This window comes from Alligator mississippiensis, chromosome 9 (genome assembly GCF_030867095.1).
Source record: "Alligator mississippiensis isolate rAllMis1 chromosome 9, rAllMis1, whole genome shotgun sequence".
Taxonomy (NCBI): domain Eukaryota; kingdom Metazoa; phylum Chordata; order Crocodylia; family Alligatoridae; genus Alligator; species Alligator mississippiensis.
This window is the reverse complement of record NC_081832.1, coordinates 28,386,054-28,408,700: the sequence shown is the minus strand read 5'-3', so window position 1 is coordinate 28,408,700 and position 22,647 is coordinate 28,386,054. Positions and strand designations below refer to the sequence as shown.

Here is a 22,647-nt window from a genome sequence, read left to right as displayed (position 1 = left end):
CCCTTGCTGTTATTGTTGCCTCATTTCTCTCTCTGCTGCTATGCTATAGCTTCCTATTCCCCAAAAATCCAAAGACGGAAGTACTCCCCCAAAGTAAAAACTGCCCTTTTCCAGATCTCTGGTTTGGCTGTTGCATAAAAGTCGCTTCTACTTTGCTTTCAAAGCTAAACAACCTGGAATCTATTTGATTTGATCTTGGGTTCTTTGTCCTCACACATCTTAACTGTCTCTCATGATCAACAACATCTCCTGAACATTGCTGGGTTTGACCTAACCTTGAACTTGCATCTGACTAAGTATTTAATCCTGCCGTAATCTTGACTATGAATCTTGTCTTTCTAAAATGCTGCTCTCTGAAGTCTGGTGAGTCTAGGAAGCTATGTTCCTACTTCATTACAAGGCACATGATTTATTTCAGAAACTCAGGCTGCTTCTATATGTTGCAGGTATCACACACATAACTGATTAACTGTACACTTATTTTTATACCAGCTAGCCGTGCAAAGTACCTGTCATGCCATAAAAAGCTTCAACAAGCTATAAAGTTAGGTCTTGAAAAGGTGTACTAACTTTATAGCTGGTTGCTATCGAGTAGGGCCATGCAAAATTTCACCCAGCGTTTCGTTTTGAAGCTGCTTTGATGCATTTTGAACTTGAAACAGTGAAATCAAAATGAAACAAAAGCCTTTGAAACAGCTTCAAAATGAAACAAGGGAACTCAAAGCCAGGCTTACTGGCTTCAGTGCAGGTCTCAGCCAGCAGCACCTGGCTTCTCTCATCTGGCACTCAGATCAGGGGCTTGCCCGCATCCCTTGGAGGGCTGCAAGGGCTGTGCCAGAGTCCTCCCAGGGGTGCATGCCCCCTATCTTTGCGCAGGATGACAGGAGCCACGTGCTGCTGCCTGGGGCCAGTGGCAGCACTGATCTTCCCAGTGCTGGGTGTGGGCTGTGCCCAGTGCTGGTCTATTATCTGGTAGGCAGATCGGGGGAACACACCCCCGGGAGGACTCTGGCACAGCCCCCGCAGCCCTCCCGGGGGTGCAGGTGAGCCCCCAATCTGCCTACCGGATGAGAGGAGCTGGGTGCTGCCAGCTGGGACCAGTGCCAGGAAGATGGGTGCTGCCACCAGTCCCAGGCAGCAGCACCCAGCTCCTGTCATCCCGTGTGTAGATTGAGGGCCTACCCCCAGAAGGGCTGTAGGGGTGTTCCAGAGTCCTCCCGGGAGTGCATGAGCACCATCTGCGCACGGGATTCTTTTAATCCACAGAAGATGGATTAAAAGAACATCTTGGGGCACACTACTATGGTAATTTTTTTAAACAAACACTTCCTCATTTTGGAAAAATATAAACCATCTTGCTTCAGGATATGAGCCAATTCCCAATAATGGAGTCAGAAAGAAACTTACTCTGGCTGATCTTCCCACAAATGTCTATTGCAAGTAGAACTTCTTCTGATTCATCTACATCTAGTTACTGTTGGAGGTGAAATACTGGACACACTGATGTAGATACATTTGTCTGGTCAGGTCTGGCAGTTCCTGTGTTTTCTAAAGATGGTCTCTGGGACCAGAAATTGTATTGTTCTTATCATGACTGTCACCTTTGCCCTACCTCCCCATAAAAGAAATTCAGAATGGCTTTTGCAAATTTCAGATCCACCTATAGCTTTATGATACCTGACCTCCTACCAATCAGCGTCCTACCTGCTGGCCTCTGATTTGATCTCAGGGGGGCCTACCCTGATTTGATCTCAGGTGCCAGGATGTAGGAGAGAAGGAATTCCAGAGTTACTCCTGACTTGCAAAAGTTTAGCCAGAAAAAGAATATAGCCCACAGAACACTTTTCTAGTCTGGATTCCTCTCTGTCTTCCTCTTCCATGCTATCTGTTTAGGCTGCTTGAGCTGCACCTTCCCTTCCCTCCCACTTTCCCTTCTGCTTGGGCTGCTTGGGCTATCTGCTTAGGCTGCACCTTGCCTCTGGAAATCTCTCTTTCCCTCTCATCTCCTGAGCTTCTATTCCTAAATATTCAGTTAAAACTTTTCTTTCCTCTCTAGCTCATGACTGAATCTCAAAGTAAATCATCCTGTGACATCATGCTATTTAGGACACTTTATGGAATTTAATAGGCTACGGTCGCTTGTGAAATGCTAATAATGCAGGAGGCCAAGGGAAAGGACTATCAGACCAATGATCAGTGATGGCACAACATTGCAAAGGTTCCTCTTGCCTAGTGGCTAGGAGTCTGTGCAGCATCCCATGGCAGGGAGGAACAGGAGAATCTATGTAACATTGGTTCATCCAGCCTACACCTGCTTCACTCTCATCTCTGTGGCCAGATATTTGCACAATTCACTATACAAAGCCAAGTCACCTCTCAATAACAGAAGCACAGAAGAAACCCAGCTTAGGCTTCTGAAACAGACATTTGCTCTGCCTTTATTCCTGCCATATAACTGCAACCCAAACTACCTCCTTTTTTCTTAATCTTGTTAAAATATTAAGAAAATTCTATAGGCAGGTGACCTAGTTTCATCTCAGCAAGCTTGAAAATTTGGTTTGTATAATGGAAACACTGGTATGACCCCTGACTTAGCAAGGTGCAAACTTAGCAAGGTTACTCAGCTCTGAGTAACAAAACAGATCAAACTCAACCATTTATTTTCACTGCTAATTCTCCTGTTTTTTCTTTTACAAGATAGGAGCAGTGCTTGCTGTTTCTTTACATGCTTTTAAATGGCTTGATTTCTCTATCTAATTGATATAATTAAGTCATTTGTTCCTTGTCTGAATACTTAAATATTAACTTCCTAGTTTTGTCTCCATCTGTACACATTTCTCCTAGACACAGTTACCTTCTCCACCTCTAGCCTTGGCAGTGGGGACAATATTTACTTTGACACAGAGACTGACACTGGTGGTTTGTGAGCTGGGACATGTTAACTCTTGAAGGGCAAGGCTGGGTTATGGCTTTAGTTCATATTTAGCTTTCTTTCTCCTGGCCATGGTGCCAGTATTCCCAGCCAATGCTAAGGCGGATAAAAAAATTATGTTATAGAAGCAAACTTCTTTAATATATGCAAATACTGACTAATGTTTAGAATAAAGATTCTCAGCCATGATGCCAAAGCACTCAGGTGCTAAGAGATCTTTTTAAGTGTGTCATGAACCGCCACACAATTCATAGTGTCAAAAGCATTTTCATTTTTCTGAGTTCTTTGCAATGAAAGAATTACTGTATTATTTTTCCAGTCAAGAAATGAGTGAAAGCTGAGAGCTGACATTTTCCCAGGGGTATCTTGAGTCTAACAAGGGGTGCCTTGGGTCTCAGAAGTTTATGAACCACTGAGTCAGAACATAAAGGGCATTTCTACACATGACGGTATGTTCCAAAAACTGTGACATTGCTGCTATATCGCCGTAGCAACGCTCTCCCTCAGTATAGCGCATTGCTATGGTGATATAGCAGTTAAAAATAACTGTGCACTGCTGGCACAGAGCAGTATGGGCTGGTACTGCGCCATTGTTTAGTACTTCATGATCTCGAAGCATGATTCAAACATTAATATATTTACTCAAACACTTCTTGGTAAACAGATACATAATGATTCTTATATATTCCTTTAATAGATGGGGGAAGTAAGGTGCAGAGAAGATGTGAGTTCTTCTTACAATAATATTTCTTATTTCCTACCTGGCTTGGTGGAAACACTTCCCAAGAATGCTCAGAATGAGGACAGGAGGGGAACAGCAAGGGAACAGGTTTAAAGCATGTTGGCTGATAAGTCCATTAATGTTTGAGTATGGCTATTGCAGTATCAACTCCCCCTGCCAAGGCTGACCATTTTACATTGGGTACCGCTAACATTGGCCAATCTGCCGCAGTTTTGTCTTGAATTTAGAAGTATGCACAGTAGTCAATTAACCTATTCACTATCTCTGCACCAGTGAAGAATGGTCCATGAATATTATATGCCTGTATCTTTCAGCTAGGATTACAAAATAATATATCCAGTCTGTCTAACCAGAGAGAGTAGCCAAGTGCCAGTCTCCCAGGCAGTCTCCCAGGCAGACAGAATCTAATACTGTCATATAGCTGGCTGATCAATAGTGTTTATTATATGTGGCATTTCTATAAATTGAAATGAGATTCCATCCTTTGACAGGTACCTCTGACAGCATACAGAGAGTTAATCTCCTGTCATTTGGTTTACTAATGATTTTATAGTCTGCAACATCAATGTTGTAGCCGTTTATTTGCCATTGAGCAGGTGTTGCTTGCTCCCAGAAAGTAAATTTGCTTTCTCCTGCTGATAAAATAAGCAAAATAAAGGTTGCTCGCATCCTCTTTCAAATATGTTTTTCCTCCATGCAGTAGCTGAAAATCAAACACAGAATAGGAAGCAGAATGCATTATGCAGAAAACATATAATCAAGGAACATCTTTGATTTGGATGCTGCTGTCAGAGGCATGTATTTCATAAAAGGTTTTTTTCCCCTCTTTTTTCTCTCTTTCCTTTTTTCTGGTTTATCACTTGTGCTTTTGTCATATTGTTCATTCTTCTTTTCCCAGCCTCTTCACAATGAATCTTCATTTTCCCTCTGACACACTTGTATCTAAATTCCTCATTTCCTGCCTTTTTTATTTATATCTGTTGCTTGGTGATTTGATCATGCTATGGAATACAGGATTAGTAATCTCCCTATCCTTGAGTAGTGCTCAAGGACACCTGTTCAGCAAGTTGCACAGTTTCCTTCCCCACCTTAACCCCTTCCAACATTGTACTTGCCACATGCTAGCAATAGTAATAATAAGAACAACAACAACAATGGCAACTTTAAATATCTCCACCACTGCATTTGCAAGAAATTATAATCTTCATTTTTCAACAACTGGCATGGTCCTTCCTAAACAGCTTACATGGGAATCTGAAGAATGTGACACTAAAAAAATAAATACACACTCTTTGAACTTTTCAAATAGTTTAGCAGCTGTTCCTGTAGAGATAGCATATATATTACTAAAAACCAGAAATGCTAATTCATCTATTATCATTGAAAGGGTACCTGTCTGTAATAATCTGCCTTTAGCTCCCAGCTCCCTATATTAGGTTCACACAATGTTTGCCTCAATGTAATTTTTTTAATAAATGGATATATACTAGTGTTCATAATGTTAAACACAGAGATTTAAACAAGTAGGCTGATTTTGACACTAACTGTAGCAGGTTCAAAAACTAGCTTGAAATGAGCTCTATTAATTCAGCAGAGAAGATGGTGCCTTAGAACAGACAGTTCACAGACAGACATAACACTTGTTTTTAAGGGAAGACTTGCTGCTGGAGAGCTCATGTTATTTGAAACAATGTAACTATTCCATCTGTTCACTGCTGCTCTGGTACTGTGGCTCTAATGCAGAGGTTGTCAGGGGTATTTGGGAAGGCCCTAGGGGGTACGCGCAGGCAGGCAGGCAGGCAGGGACGGAGCGCTGCCACTTACCACCACACACCACCACCTCCCAGGGTGGAAAGGGAGAACAAGCACCCAGCTCGCCAGATGCAGGGAGGGGGAGCTCGTATGTGGCTGCTGCCACCACCACCCACCACCCTGCACTGCCACTGCTCCGCATCCAGCCATGCACCACCTCCCCCACTCCACTCCATGTCTGTGGAGTTTTCTCAGAGGCACTGCCAAATTAAAACTGTAGCTCACATTCTACCCTTCCTCACTCCCAGTGCAACTCTGCTGTGGGCAATGAGGTATCAGGCGTAAACTAGGGCTAGATTTAGCCTTCTTTCAGTGGTATTTTATTCATATTCAAAAGGAGGAATAAGGGTGGAAGATCCCAAATGATCATCACTTTCTCCTGTTCCTCAGCTTTGTATAAGTAGTCTCTACCTGACAGCATAGTTTCATAGTTTCTAGGGTTGGAAGGGACCTGAACAGATCATCAAGTCCAACCCCCTGCCCTGGGCAGGAACAAGTGCTAGGATCATAATTCCCCAGCCAGATGTCTATCCAATCTCCTCTTGAAGACCCCCAAGATAGGGGAGAGCACCACCTCCCTTGGAAGCCCATTTCAGAGCCTGGCAGCCCTAACCATAAACTAATGCCTCCTGATATCAAGCCTGAACCTGCTCTCAATCAATATGTGGCCATTATTCCTTGTTATCCCAGGTGGTGCCTGGGGGAACAGAGCCTCACCTATTTTCCGTTGGTCCCCTCTGGTGAGTTTATAGACAGCCACCAGATCCCCTCTCAGTCTTCTCTTGTGGAGGCTTAATAGATTCAGGCACTTTAGTCTATCTTTGTAGGGCCTGTCCTGCTGCCCCATTACCATGCGAGTGGCCCTCCTCTGGACCCTGTCAAGGTTAGCCACATCCCTCCTGAAGTGTGGCACCCAGAACTGGACATAGTACACCAACTGCGGCCTGACCGGCACCGCATAGAGGGGAAGGATCACCTCCCTGGACCTGCCTGTGATACTTCTGTAGATGCACAACAAGGTGCAGTTAGCTTTATTGACTTCTTCCTTGCACTGGGAGCTCATGTCCATCCTGGAGTCAACAATGACTCCAACATCCCTTTCAGCCACTGTGTTGTTGAGAAGGGTGTTCCCCAGCCTATAGGTATGTTGCAGGTTCCTTCTCCCTAGATGCAGCACCTTGTACTTGTCTGCGTTGAATTCCATTCTATTCTCATCTGTCCACCTCTGTAACCTGTCTAGATCTAGTTAGATTCTGTCCCTCCCCTCCAGTGTGCCCACTTCTCCCCACATCTTTGTGTCATCAGTGAATTTAGATATTCTCATCAGCGAATTTGGACAGCATGCTTTCCATGCCTACCTCCAAGTCACTGATAAAGATGTTGAATAGCACAAGCCCGAGAACTGAGCCCTGAGGAACTCCACTGCCCACATCCTTCCAGGTCAAAAACAACACATCCACCACTGCTCTCTGGGTTCGACCATCAAGCCAATTTGCCACCCATCTGACTGTGTAGGCATCAAAGCCTCAGTCACCTAGTTTTTTTATGAGAATGGAGTGAAAAACAGTTTCAAATGACTTCTTGAAGTCCAGATAGATGACATCCACCTCAGTGCCCGCATCCAAGGACTTTGTGACCTGGTCATAAAAGGAAACAAGGTTAGTTAGGCAGGATCTGCCCGCAGCGAACCCGTGTTGGTTGCCTCTGGGCATTACCTCCCATGCTGGGCCCCCACAGATGTGTTCCTTGATAATTTTCTCAAAGGTCTTCCCAAGGACCAAGGTGAGACTAACTGACCTATAGTTGGCAGTTGGCAGGTAACAATATCTGACTGTCCAAAAGCTGAGAGGTGATATTAGGTTGATAAATCTAGAAGTGTTCTCATCAACACGAGAATAGGCAGACGAGAATAGGATGGGGTTCAATGTAGACAAATGCAGGGTGCTGCACCTTGGGAGAAGGAATCCACAGCATACATACAGGCTGGGGAGTTCCCTTCTTGAAAGCACAGAGGCAGAACGGGATCTTGGAGTCATTATTGACTCCAAGATGAACATGAGCCGCCAATGCCAGACCGCAGCCAGCAAAGCCAACCATACCTTGTCATGCATCCAAAGGTGCATCTCAGGCCAGTCCAGAGAAGTGATACTCCCCCTCTATGTGACTTTGGTCAGGATGCAGTTGGAGTACTGCGTCCAGTACTGAGCGCCACACTTCAAAAGGGATGTGGCCAGCCTGGAGAGGGTTCAGAGGAGGGCCATTCGCTTGGTGAGAGGGCAGCAGGACAGGCCCTATGAGGAGAGACTGAGGGACCTGAACCTGTTCAGCCTCAGCAAGAGGAGGCTGAGGGGGGACCTGGTGGCTGCCTACAAGCTCATCAGGGGGGATCAACAGCAAATAGGCAGAGCCCTTTTCTCCCCAGCACCACCTGGGGTGACAAGGAACAATGGTAATACGGTGATGGAGAATAGGTTTAGGTTAGAGATCAGAAGGCAATATTTTACAGTTAGGGTGGCCAAAATCTGGAACCAACTTCCCAGGGAAGTGGTCCTCGCCCCTACCTTGGGCAAATTCAAGAGGAGGTTGAATGATCACCTGTCTGGGGTCTTGTGAACCCAGCATTCATTCCTTCCTGTGGCAGGGGGTCAGGCTAGATGATCTGTTTAGGTCCCTCCTGACCCTAGCTACTATGAAACTACTATGAAACACTGAAATCTTACCTAAGTTAAGACAGATGGTAAGGCATGGTGGTACCTTAGAGACTAATTATTGCAGTATCAACTCCCACTGCCAAGGCTGACCATTTTACATTGGGTACCACAAACGTATTGGCCAATTTGCCCCAGTTTTGTCTTGAATTTAGAAGTATGCACAGTAGTCAATCAACCTATTCACTATCTCTGCACCAGTAAAGAATGAGCTGTGAATATTATGTGCCTGTACCTTTCAGCTAGGATTACAAAATAATGTATCCAGTCTGTCTAACCAGAGAGGGTAGCCATGTGCAAGTCTCCCAGGCAGACAAAATGTAATACTGTCATATAGCTGGCTGATCAATAGTGTTTATTATATGTGGCATTTCTACAAATTGAAATGAAATGCCACCCTTTGGCCAGTACCTCTGACAGCATACAGAGGGTTAATCCTTTGTCATTTGGTTTACTAATGATTATATAGACTGCAACATCAGTGTTGTAGCCATTTATTTGCCATTGAGCAGGTGTTGCTGTTCCCAGAAAGTAAATTTGGCATAAACTTTCACAGGTGACAGCCTGCTTTGTCATGTATAGGAATAGGTAAGGATAGTCTCTTTGCTCTCACATTCTCTTAGCCTTTTTCTTCCCTAACTGCATTCTCTCCTTGATATTCCCAAAGGTCATGTCTGGTTCTAGGGAATAAAATCCAAATGGCTCTCTTTTAGGGACCTAGTGATAGGGGTACATCAGAAAAGGAAAAGACCAGAAAATATTAGATCATCCTGTAGATAAATAACTTAGATGTATATGAATTTCATTATGGAACCTGGGAACATAGGAGCATTGTAGGTTTGGTATCTCACTAAGCATTTGAAATTCACACCAGGATCATCAAAAGCAAACTCAACAAATGGACCTGGACTAACGTAGGGTTTCCTGTTATGAAACTCACCATTTGTCAGAGTTTTAATGCAAAATCAAATTAAATCCAGCCGTTTTTATTACATTTTTGAGATTTGGGGTTCATTGGATTGCACAAATGACTAAGTGAAATATATCTCACTATGGCTGTTTTACACCTAGAAAGAAACACAGTCACTATGCCAAGCGGCTACATATAGTACTCCCGGCAAAATGCACACATGATGCTCCCAGTACATGGGAATTGATCAGAGCTTACATTTGATCTGAGCCTTCAAGAGGCCAAGAAGCAGATAAATGGATAAATCACCCAAGGACGAAATTACTCAGAAGAATATAATAGATTACCCATCCAATCCAATACATCTGCTTCTTCAACCAGATGCATCAGCTACTTCATAGACATTAGGGACTGGAAGGGACCTTGTGAAATCATCAAGTCCAGACCCCCTGCCATAGGCAGGAAGTCTGCTGCGGTCAAACGATCCCAGCAAGATAGACATCCAAACACCTTTTGAATGAATCCAGAGTAGGTGCTTGCAAGACCTCCTGAAATGGGGGACCAAAAACTGGGCACAGTACTCCAGCTGCAGCCTCACTAAGACCAAATAGAGCAGGAGCATGATGTCCCTGGTTTCTCGAGAGATGCATCGGTCGATGCAGCCAGTGTTTGGTTTGGTTTCCCAGCCATGACATTGCATTGGTGGTTCATGTTCATCTTGTGGTCAATCAAGACGCCCAAGTCTCTTTCGGTCATGGTGCTAGAGAGCGAAACGCTGCCGAGCCTATAAGTATGATGCTGGCTTTTCCTCTCAAGGTGGAGCACCCTGCACTTCTGTACATTGAATGCCATCAGGTTTTGGTTTGCCCACCTTTCAAGAGTATCCTGTAGGTTGGCCTGTATCCCCAGCCTATGTGAATCCCAGTGTGAACACTTTCCCCCATATTTTAGTGTTGTCTGAGAACTTTGCTAGTCCACACCTGATGTCTGAATCCAAATTATTAATGAAGATGTTGAAGAGTACTGGCCCCAAATTAATCTTCAAATTAAATCCAGCCATTTTAATTACATTTTTGAGATTTGGGGTTCATTAGATTGCATAAATGCTCCTTTTTGAAAAGTAACATATTTGATTTTTTTTTAAAAGGTGACTTCCAGAAAGAGAGATCTAGATTGACTAGGTAAAAGCAATCAGGCTTGGTGGTAGTTGTGGTAAAATGAAGCCAAACTCCAAGGTGTAAAACATTTTCCTTCCTTCCTCTCAGCCACCTAATACAGGATAGAGAGAATGTACATAGTCTCAGAGAAGTCCCAAGTCCAGCACACCAAACAGAGTGCTGAGGGAAGCATAGCATGACTGGGGGGGAGTCCAGGAAGGCATAGAAGAGTCTCCTTCACTTTATCCTTCCAAAAAGGGGAGGTCACTGACATCACTGAGTTTTAATAATTAAGAGTTAAATGGTGTTGGAGCCGGCCCCTGCGAGGCTAGCTTTTGACTAACGTGCCTCTTGGCTGAAGTAAAAGCTGCCCCTCCACCCCAGATGCACTTGCTGCTCTGAAGGACCACCTTCATACATGATTAACCTTTCCCAGCAGCAGCTCACTAGTTGACAAAGGTATCTGTGGCCAGCAGTCACCACTGGTGATTGCTGTGCAGCAGTCACCACTGGTGGTCACCAGTTCTCTTGGTATTGAATAGCTTGTACAGGGTGGTCCAGGCCAGTGGTCTTGCTCTAGTGTTGCTGCCACTAGGCATCTCCTCCAAGTCATGTCAAGGGGGGCAGTGAAGACCTGGGCACGATGCACTTTGACTGTCCACGTGTACAGTGCCTTCCCAGACAGAACGATGAAGTATGATCCCACCATGGTTCCTGCTGGGCCTGAGGAGGGACAGCAGGGTACCAGACCCACCACCCTCATCCCTGTCCCTATCTGGAGAAATAGGCAGCAATGGGTGGATCTGTCTAGTCAGCTACTGTTGAGGAGGGCTTATCACATGGGAAGATGGTCCTCCAGAGCAGCAAGTGCATCTGTGGGGTGGGCAACTTTCACTCAGCCAAGAGCTGGCCTCACAGGGGCCAGCTCCAACAACGTCCTTTAACTTTGGTTTCTTGGTAAGGGTGTGCATTTCATTTGAGTTTGGGCACTTCACCTTGCAACAACATGCAGACCATTTTGCCTTCTCCTGAGCCATCAACAGGGCACTCTGCCAGATAGAAAATGGACAGCTATTCCTAAAAGTATAACCCTGTGAAGGTTGTTGAAGGAAAGAGGGTTTCAATCTCAGGTGATATGAATGTTTTTGTTACTGACAGGTATCCAGGTTGTAGCCATATTGCTCTAGAGGCAAAAGGAATCAGAACTCATGGTAGAGGTGATATCTTTTATTAGACCAACTAGATTTTTGCAAAAACAAATTCTTTAATTGCAGGCTTTCAGGCACCAGCACCCTTCATCAGGCATAGGAGAAAAGATTGTAAAAGTTATCTTAGGTAGAAATGAAGGTTCATATTTCATAGGAGAGTGGAAGGTGTGGTAAAATCATTTTACAATATTTTCTCCTATGCCTGATGAAGGGTGCTTTGTTCCTGTGCCTGAAAGCTGGCAATTAAATATATATGTATGTATTTATTTATTTTCCCCAAAATATCTATTTGGTCTGATAAAACATATCACGCATACCAAGAATTCTTATTCTTTTTGTTACTGACTAGTGTTTCATGCTTAGCCCTTGGGAGAGCCACACACTTGCACTTTTACTTTTTTTTCAATATTTTTATAATACAGGTCTAAAAAGTCTCCTTCCTTCCTTCCTTCCTTTTGAGAGTTTTGGTTCTTTTTCATTCCTCTGCTGGAACAGGAAACTGTTTCTTTTCAGGCAGCCAGGCTGGGATTCAAAGGTTACTGATAACAGCTATTCCTGTCATTGTGTGTGTGCGCTACAGAGCAGTTCCGTGGGCGTCAGTAGGGTTTGGAATAATTGTCTCTACTAATTAACTGGTTATCAAACAAGAACATTTCATTATGGTACAATTACTAGCTGCTTTGCTGAGACACAGAGGTGTCAAGATTACAACTCCAACATATGCTTCTTACAGCTCTGATTTTTTTTCATATTCACTAACCATATTTGCTTCCCCCTTCACCACCCACCCACTCCCTTAATGACTAATGAATCCTCCTGCTTTGCATAAGAAAAATAAATCAGCAGGCATGGCAGGTTATACAGAAAACATGCAAAATATTTTGAGGATCTTTAAATCTGATAAATGACTTTGAAATTAAAATCCCCTGGAGGAAATGTGATTTAATTAGAAAGTAACATGGTTCTGTCAATATTTAAATTAAAATTTTAAAAGGTCATAAATACTGCTTCAAAGCTCCATTTGCACAGAGGGTTTTGAAGTAGTTCTTATCGGACCTGCTATTCACATTTAAGACCTGCATTTTCAAAATGAAGAGCGGTGTTTTAGCCACATGATTCCTATTAAAGTTAATGGGTCAATTCCTTGCCCAATTCAAATCAATGGGAGCTCTGCCAATGACATCAGTTGTGCCAGGATTTCACCCAGGAAGTCAGGCCTATGCTATGAAAGGTTACTGTTTCTAAACAAGGTTACAAACAACTGTGTTAATATTCACAATTCTGACTGTTTAGCAACCCGAACACAGTAGGTCACTTAGCATAGTTGTTTGTAGGTATCTTCAGGAGTGGTAACATTTTGCCTTGGAGTCAAACACAACTTACACAACTCGACGTCTTCACCATAAGACGTTGAGTGGGTAAGGTAACTAGTAGGGTGAAAGTGCTAGACTTTAGGAAAGCTGATCTCAATGAACTCAGGTGATTAGTCAAGGATGCACTGCAGAGTAGGATTTTTGAAGGGATGGGAGCCCAAGAAGGGTGGCTGTGCCTTAAGGAAACGATCCTTCGGGCACAAAGCATGACGATCCCCGAGCGAGGCAAAAGAGGGAAAGGGGCCAGGAGGCTTCCCTGGCTGACCACAGAAATCCAGGGCAGCCTAAGGGCCAAAAGGGGAGTACATAAAAAGTGGAAACAGGGAGAGATCACCAAAGATGAATATACCTCCTCTGCTCATGCTTGTAGGGAGGCAGTTAGACGGGCCAAAGCTACCATGGAGCTGAGGATGGCAACCCAAGTAAAAGACAACAAGAAATTGTTTTTTAGATATATAGGGAGTAAAAGGAAGACCCAGGGAGGAATAGGACCCCTGCTAAATGGGCAGAAACAATTGGTGACGGACAGGGGGGACAAGGCTGAACTCCTCAACGAGTTCTTTGCCTCAGTGTTCCTAAGCGAGGGACACGACAACTCTCTCTCTGGGGTTGTAGAGAGGCAGCAGCAAGGCGCCAGACTACCATGCGTAGACCCTGAGATGGTGCAGAGTCACTTGGAAGAACACTTTAAGTCGGCAGGCCCGGGTGAGCTCCATCCGAGGGTGCTGAAGGCACTGGCCAACATCATTGCAGAGCCACTGGCGGGAATATTCTAACACTCGTGGCGCATGGGCCAAGTCCCGGAGGACTGGAAAAGGGCCAACGTGGTCCCCATTTTCAAAAAGGGGAGGAAGGAGGACCCGGGCAACTATAGGCCAGTCAGTCTCACCTCCATCCTTGGCAAAGTCTTTGAAAAAATTATCAAGGCTCACATTTGTGAGAGCCCAGCAGGACAAATTATGCTGAGGGGAAACCAGCACGGGTTCGTGGCAGGCAGATCATGCCTGACCAACCTAGTCTGTTTCTATGACCAGGTTACGAAACGCCTGGACACAGGAGGAGGGGTGGATGTCGTATACTTAGACTTCAGGAAGGCCTTCGATACAGTATCCCACCCCATACTGGTGAACAAGTTAAGAGGCTGTGACTTGGATGACTACACAGTCCGGTGGGTGGCGAATTGGCTGGAGGGTCGCACCCAGAGAGTTGTGGTGGATGGGTCGGTTTCGACCTGGAAGGGTGTGGGCAGTGGGGTCCCGCAGGGCTCGGTCCTTGGACCGATACTCTTTAATGTCTTCATCAGTGACTTGGACGAGGGAGTCAAATGTACTCTGTCCAAGTTTGCAGATGACACAAAGCTATGGGGAGAAGTGGACACGCCGGAGGGCAGGGAACAGCTGCAGGCAGACCTGGACAGGTTGGACAAGTGGGCAGAAAACAACAGGATGCAGTTCAACAAGGAGAAATGCAAAGTGCTGCACCTAGGGAGGAAAAATGTCCAGCACACCTACAGCCTAGGGAATGACCTGCTGGGTGGCACAGAGGTGGAAAGGGATCTTGGAGTCCTAGTGGACTCCAAGATGAACATGAGCCGGCAGTGTGACGAAGCCATCAGAAAAGCCAGTGGCACTTTATCGTGCATCAGCAGATGCATGACAAATAGGTCCAGGGAGGTGCAATTCTGGGCGCCACACTTCAAGAAGGATGCGGATAACCTGGAGAGGGTCCAGAGAAGGGCCACTCGTATGGTTAAGGGCCTGCAGACCAAGCCCTACGAGGAGAGACTAGAGAAACTGGACCTTTTCAGCCTCCGCAAGAGAAGGTTGAGAAGCGACCTTGTGGCTGCCTTTAAGTTCATCACGGGAGCACAGAAGGGAATTGGTGAGGATTTATTCACCAAGGCGCCCCCGGGGGTTACAAGAAACAATGGCCACAAGCTAGCAGAGAGCAGATTTAGATTGGACATTAGGAAGAACTTCTTCACAGTTCGAGTGGCCAAGGTCTGGAACGGGCTCCCAAGGGAGGTGGTGCTCTCCCCTACCCTGGGGATCTAGCTGGGGTCATCTAGACCCAGCACTCTTTCCTGCTTATGCAGGGGGTCGGACTTGATGATCTATTGAGGTCCCTTCCGACCCTAACATCTATGAATCTATGAATCTATGAAAAAAGATAAGACAAATCAATTAGTCCTTAATAGTAGCTGCCTTTAAAATCTTTAAAAATAAAATCAAATATAAATGTTTAAAAATGCCAACAATTATGACATATTATGGTATGCCATTAGAATAAGTGTATTATATTCTACTACCAGCAGGCAACCCCTGCACTGAAGCACCCTTGTGCCCCAGCCAGCCAGGGCAGCATCTACATGTGTGCTGCTGCAGAATTTTTTGCAAGTACTTACAAGTACTATCCTGCTGCTGTAATTTACTCAGCCTAAAAGGGGAACACTTGTAGATGCTGAGACATTTACTGCACAGCTAATTAGTCTACTATAACCATCTTGCACAGATTTGCCCAATGAGTAGCAGCTCATTGGTGATGCTGGTAGCTCAAACAGAGGTATACAAGGGAATTCTTGTATTCCTTTGCTCTCTTGGGCACGCACACAGCAGATCTCAACATTGAACTCTTGTTCATTTACATGATTTGACTCTAATGTATGATTTGACTCTAATGCATCTAAATACACAGCAGAAAATAACTGAAAATCCTCACTAGACTTCAGGATATTTATTGTAAAGTACTGAGTGTTTTGTTTTGTTTTTCTGAGCAGAGTTAAATGTAAGCAAATCTGTTCTAATTGAAATTATTTGATTTGATTTGATTTAATGAGAGCTTGGGGTTTTGATGGTGTGGGGGAAGGGTTGTCAGGTATTTAAATTTCAATACTTTCCTTCTCCGTGTGAACTTCTCTTCACTTTAAAGTATTTTTTCTTAATTGATCATTTTAATCTATTCTGATTTAAGAGCCTTCTGTTCCATCAGGGAATTATCCTACCTTATCCAGGAGCTGTTTTTGGTGCCACTTTTCCATGTTTGCTTGCTTGCTTGTTTGTTATTCAGTGTTTTACTTTAAACCCAGTTCCTGGAATTGTGAGATCATGAAAAATCTCAACTTGTATGTGGCAAGGAAAAGTTTTTATCTCCCAACATGCCACAGAAAAACTTGAAAATGTGAATTCTAATGGCTTCAAAACTAGGAGACAAAACCCTGTGAAATTCAGGATTTAGTGTGTTACAAGTTTAAGCCAGTCACATGATCTGGAGGTACTTGGTTCATGATATATATTTATTTTTTAAAATACTGGGCTCAGATTGTGTTCTCATTCACATCAGATATATCAGTATGGAGGGATTTCACTGATTTCACATCTTAAGTGCAGAATCTGCTTCCTCCTAGACATTTTTTTCCATGAAAGGTTGTCCCGTGTGTTTCATGGAATCAACCAAAATCTCATTCATTTACATTATTGCAGCTTGAAAGCGCTTATGACTAGAAATCAGAGTGTGTTTCTTTCTCTGAAACAGAAGCTCTCTGAATGGGCAGTGAGGGAGTTTGGAATCCTTGTTGGGATTATATTTTTAGTAAATTCACTCTATTGATAGAGCTGTTCCTTTCTGGCAAATACCAAGACCACAAAACTGTCTCAACTTTCATGTTACTTGAGAAAGAAGCTGTCTTTTCAACCCAGCTAGTCACACTCTCAGCTGTCAAGGTACTGCATATATATCTAGGTAGACACAGGAAGGCTTCAATTCCAGATCCTAACTTCCCTGAAATATGAGGCCATCCAAGTGGGCAAATTTCTCTTCTTCCCAAATTTGGTAACATATTTTCAGCCTTGTCCCTACTTGTTGTAACAAAAAATGTGGCTGAGTGGAGGTGTGAATGGTATATAAAGTGGGTAAAATGTAGCAAAGCAAAACAGCACCCTATTTTGCTTTATTAATTATTATTCATTGTTTGGTCCTTTCAGGCATATAAGAGGAAAACAGAAGCAGCGAAGAAGGAGTATCTAAAGGCGCTGGCAGCCTACAGGGCCAGCTTGGTTTCCAAGGTAACAGACAATGTGCTTTATACATGAGTCTCTATGGATGTGGCAATGATAAATTAGTTGCAACTCATGGAAATCTCTGGGGAGGAGCACATTTATAAGAAATACACTGTAACCGTGCTATCAAAACTAATATCAATGTTAACTACCTTCTGTAGGAGCTAAATGAAATGATCTGCAGCACAGCTTGAGCATACACAATGCAGCCAGTTTTTTTCCTTAACACACCAAAATAAAATCTTGTTTATTCTGGCACATTGCAATGTTTGAAGGCCAGGCTTCTGTGATATTTCCTGCAGCTGGATTGCTTTTTTTTAAACCACACTGACTGCAAAATTTCATATGCAAGTTTAGATAGGTTTCCATTTTATCTTGATACCTCCATGAAATCACAGTGAAACTAAATTTTCTGCACTATGTTATCAATGCTCAAATTCTTTGCACTCTGCTTCCACTTAGTATCCCAGCAATATGCGGACATGATACCCAGGCACTGGCCATGTACAGGCATTTTTTTCTCCTAGGAGAATCACTGCTCTTCTGGTAAAAACTACAATAGTACAGATGTTCACTTAGTTTCTCCTGGGGGAAATATACCCCCTCCAAGAGAAAGATCTTCAAGGTGTCAACCTGGAAAATCTGCATTGCACAAGAAACTCTCTCATAAGACTGAATGAATGTACACTCCCTCCCAGTATGATCTTGAGTGGGGAGTGGTCCTTGAGGGCACTGGAGCTCTAGTCCCTTCCCAGACTAGTCCAGAAGGGCACTGGAGCAGCTCTCAAAGCTCTCTGCCTGCTCCCCAGACTGTGGAAAATTTGCTAGAAATAAATGTCTGTTCGAGGCCACAAAAAGCAGTGGGTCAAATCTTCACCTGGTGTGAGCTGGTGTAACACCATCCATAGTTTTATAGCAGCAGAAGATTTGGGCCAGTGCTTTTATAAATCTTTGACAGTTAGGTCCCTTCCAAGTTCCCAACAGGGGTTTCATATGTATTCCAAGAAAGAAATTTGTAGGCTTCTCCATATATTATAGAAAAGCCCCCATGGAACTGTGCAGAATATAAATAACCCTTCCCATCCCAAGCCCAGGATCCCCCATCTCAACGGTTAGTGTCTCCCGGAATCTAACATAGATGCTGCATTCTCCCAGACATACTTCTATAATCCCCCACTGCCACTGATCAGGCACTCAATATATGCCATCAATAGTAAGAGGAAGAAATATCCATCTGTTAGGATTCAGTTCCTGAGAGGGAAGAAGCAAGTCATCCACAAACCTTCTACCCATCTCTGTGGAGATATGTGTATTCCCCACTTTCCACTCCTGGCTTTTCACTGAAGAGCCTGCCATTCACCATGTGTCCTCATTGGCAGGTGCCATATCACCAGTGGAGAGTAGTACATCTCTGCCAGTGAGGAGGAGAGAAGGTGCCTGATGACTATGACTGCCCTCCAGCAACTGCTTTCTTACATCTCAGAGTCCTTCTGCTAGTCCTTGAGCCAGGAGGACCAGTGAGCACTGCAGGGGTGATGCTTATGGCCCTCAGAAGGGGCTCAAAGCTCAATAAGTAGATGTACCTTATTCCAGAGCTGTGCCTCCTAGCTGTCACATTCACTAAACCATGAAGGAAACCTGGTTGAGCCCAGCAGGCACAGAAGAGTCACACTGATCTGGCTCCACCTACACCAGTGTAAATGTACAGTCACAGCAGTTGCTTATCAGTTTCTGCTTTGAAGTCACACTGCTGTCAGTGAATGCATTATTGTACAGTAAGGAGTACCTGACTAGGAGGAAGAAAAAACAAAGCCTTTCTGTTCATGGACGGACCCACCCCTCCCCCACCCTTTCCAGCAGCACTTCCTGCATCTACCCCAAACAGATTCAAACTGAGTTCAGGCTGGACTCAGGCCAGCATCTGCTTTTGTGTTTCTTAGCCCAGTGCAGAATAGACAGCTTGCTGAGTGGATCCCTCCTGGGATCCACCATTGTCTTGATATGTGTTGTTTATATTTGTTCCCTTAGCAGAGGAGATCTCTGGTGACTCTCCTCTGTAGTCTTCAAAATGGGGTGCATTCCTACTTACCTCTCTCCCATATCCCTCTTTCCTCAATCCTTCCAAACACCCAGCATTTCTTTGCTCACCACCTGACATTCCACAGCCTTCCTCATCTCTTTGTCCCCATTCCCTGACCTCCCTTTTTCCCATCTCATCTCCATTAGGCAGGAGTTTGCCTCCTGGCAACCTAGCTTCCTCCTATAGCTCGTGCTCTGGGGATGATCTGACATGTTGTTGAGGGGAGTCTTGACCTGGTGTCTCTTTTCTGGATCAGAAGTCCCCACAAAATAATGGCATCCCTTTGAGATATGGCACTGTAAGGGGCTGTCTATCCAGACTAGGGCACAATTTGTGTGTGCCAGTCCAACATGTCACAAAGAACTAGGGCTGTGCAAAGCTTTGGTAGTTGATTCGGTTCAGAGGAGATTTGGCCCAATTTGGGGACTGAATCTCCGAATCTGAATTGAATCAGGAGACCAATTAAAAGCTCTGAATCAATTTGAAGCATCTGAATCGATTCAGAAAAGATTTGGCTGCTTTGAAGATAGGGCCATAGACTAAGTAGGCAGCTGACACAGCTGCCTCCAGCTGGTAAGTGTGTTGTGGTGGGTGAGTGGGGAGAAAGGGATTGGGGCTGGGGCTGGGACAAGCTGCCCAACTGGAGTGGGGGGGCATGTTACTTGGGGAGAGGGGCAGGGGGTGTGTGGGATGAGGGTGCGGTAGCACTGGGATCGGGGGCTCTTCCCTGCTGCCACTTGCCCAGCTGGGGTGGCAGGGGGTGGGATGCAGGCACAGCTCATTCCAGACAGAAGGGGGCAAGTGGCAGCAGGGAAGAGCTACCGCGCCTGCATCGCACACTCCCTGCACTGGCTGGAAAGTGGCAGCAGGGGAGAGCCCCCGCTTCCAGCACTGATATGGGTGCAGCAGTTATGGGAGCATGCTGTGCCTGCATTGTGCTCTGCGCCCCCCATGCTGTCTGGGCAAGTGGCAGTAGGGCATAGCCCCCATGGCTCCCTCTGCCAGGGCAGAGGCAGGCACAGCTGGAGGAGCCGCAGAAGAAGCCCCCATGGCTGCCTTGCCTGGCCACATCCCCTGCCTGGCCCAGCCTCCTGGCACTTTAAAAAAAAAAGGAAAAAAACCCACACTCACCAGCTCTGGCAGTGGTGACTGGGGCCTCTGGGCACTCATGGTAGAGCCCCCCCATGCAGTGTGGGGCAGTGAGGGGCAGCAGGGATTGCCCCCACTGTTTGGCACCCATGCTGCAGATGCCCCATGGTTCTCGGCAGGGCACTGCACACTGCCTGGGAACTGGGGTGGCTCCACCTCTCAGCTAGAGCCTGGCACTGCTCAGCCCCAGCCCTCCCAGCCTGCCAAGCCACACTGTACCTGCACGATGCGACAGCTGCTACATCGGTGCCAAGCAGGGAAGGCGATTCCCACTGCCCCGTACTGCACAGGGGGACTCTGCTATGAGCGCCCAGAGGTCCCAATTGCTGCTCCTGTAGCCGGTGAGTGTGGAGCTTTTTTTTTTTTTTTTTTTTTTTTTTAAATGCCAGGACTAGACTGGGACCAGCCAGGCAGGGGATGGGGCTGGGCAGGACAGCCATGGGAACTTCTCCCACGGCTCCCCCCGCCTGGGGAGAGGCAGGCACTGCCAAAGGAGCCGCAGGAGAACCTGCAGCTGCCCAATTGTGCCTGCCTGTCCCCGGCTGATCCAAATCACCGAAACTCTCCGAATCAGCACCATATCTTCCAAAGAAGATTCAGCCAACTCTATTCAGGACAGTGATCTGAATCTCCAAATCGAATCACTGTCTTCTGAATACGTCAAATCCAAATTGAATACTTCCCTTTTCATACAGCCCTACAAAGCACACCCAGGTGGCTTCCTTCCTCTCTCTTGATATGCTGCAGGCATTGCAGAGAATTCTGGGCACAGTTTGAGATGGTAGCTGTTGAAGAACCTCAAAATGGGGGCACTAGTGCAGAAAATGAAACCCCAGCAATCGCCAGATCATTGGATAATACAGAATGTGGCAGCAACATAAATACATAGATACCATAGTCAGTAGTACCTTACAAATAACACAGATTCTCTTGTGCCCTGCTGTCCCACTGACAAGTGCTGGATCAGGCAAGGGGTGTTACAAACAGGTACCACCAGGCTCATGTGGACCATCATTGTAGTGGAAATTGTCAGTGAGCCTGCTGATCTGACCTCCCAGCTTCCTTTCTGTTTGTTCTTCCTTCCAATAGAGATGTATGAAGGGTTTGAATTTCGGGGTGTTTGCTCAGGGATAAGTCAGCAGTTTAGACTGACATAGGAATCTGCAGTGTGTTCAAGGAAAGGCAAAAGGTGCTGTTTCCCCAAGCCAGGTGAAACAAAAAGGCTATGAGAAATATGTGTGAATTAGTATAGAATGAGAAAGTGAACTATCCCAAACAATGAAGAAATGAAAACCTAACTATTGTCATAACAGCTGAGAGCTGAGTAAACAACACATGGCAATAGTCAGAGCAAAAGCAAAACAAGCCATGCTGTAGAGCAGAGACCTGAGAAGGAAACCACTACAGGGGAATAAGGATGGAGACCAATAAGCAGCTATCAGCATATGAGCACATATTTCAGTTTTCATTGTGGAAGAATAAGACTGAGTTGCAGTGAAGTTACAGGAGATAAGTACCTCCAGTTCCAAGCTCTGCTGCTGCTGCTGCTGCTGCTTGAGTGCCTCGCCTTTTTTATCATCATATACATTAATTTTATTTATTTTTAGATTTATATCCTACCCTATTTAAAGGGCTCAGAGCAGCTTACAATAAACAAAAAACCTGAGAACTCCAACTTCCTCCCTCCCCACAACAGCTGCTTCCCTGCCCAAGTCCCTGAACAAGCAAACCCTGTTGCTAGTCTCAACCACACATCTTAGATGTCACTTACACCCAAATACAAGAAATCTTTTTCTGCCCCTGTCACGTCCCACACACCAACTCCCACCACCCTGCCTCAATCCCAGGGAAGATCCAGTCATGCACCCCTTTTTCTACAGAAGGGCTGTGGCTGTCACCCCGTCCCCACAACAAATGCAGCTAACTCCCCACCCCTCTGTTTCCCTCCCTTCCCCTTCCCCTCTCCTTGGTGCCTGCCCAAGGACACCTGCCAGCTTGTAGGGTCTGCAGGCTTGCCAGATCATTCCGCCCACTTTAGGTGGCCAAGATGGTACCCTGGTTTGGACCCTTAGTCCTTTCCCAGAAGGAAGAGGGATGGGGGGAGGGAGCGATTCCAGCAGTTCCTCTCTCTATCATACCTAAGTTTCTTTTCATTCCCCCCAACATCTTCTGGAGCAGAAAGTAGGAGGAAGGAATAAAGAAGGCCCTGAGGTATTGGTTCCATGTCAGCTCTGACCAAATCACATGGATTCCAAAGCGTCCCTAGAAGGCACTGTGCCTTCTGATGAGCTGAGTGATGACCTAAGTCAAGTGCACAGTAGGGATTTGACAGACAGACTTTCTGTGACTCTGTGGGACATTCAGAATGTTGGCTAGGGACATGGGTAAAGAACATTTTTCTTTTTGCGCAATGGTGTGTGGCTCCTAGGTGCTACAATGATACAAAAAACTGATGATAATTAATAAGAACAAAGGACAAAAGACATTGTGGCAGTGGGGAGAGAAAAGGAACCAACCAACA

The 22,647-nt window shown here is 45.3% G+C and overlaps 1 protein-coding gene across 4 annotated transcripts in view; it reads left to right on the top strand.

Annotated features, from left to right (window-relative positions):
- Positions 1–22,647, top strand: part of TOX2 (TOX high mobility group box family member 2) — a 397,444-nt gene that overhangs the window by 332,143 nt on the left and 42,654 nt on the right. For all 4 annotated transcript variants that reach the window (XM_059733260.1, XM_059733261.1, XM_019490298.2 and 1 more), the window contains one exon: positions 16,823–16,903. In XM_059733260.1, coding sequence (XP_059589243.1) covers positions 16,823–16,903 — 81 coding nt within the window. The remainder of the gene's footprint in view (positions 1–16,822; positions 16,904–22,647) is intronic.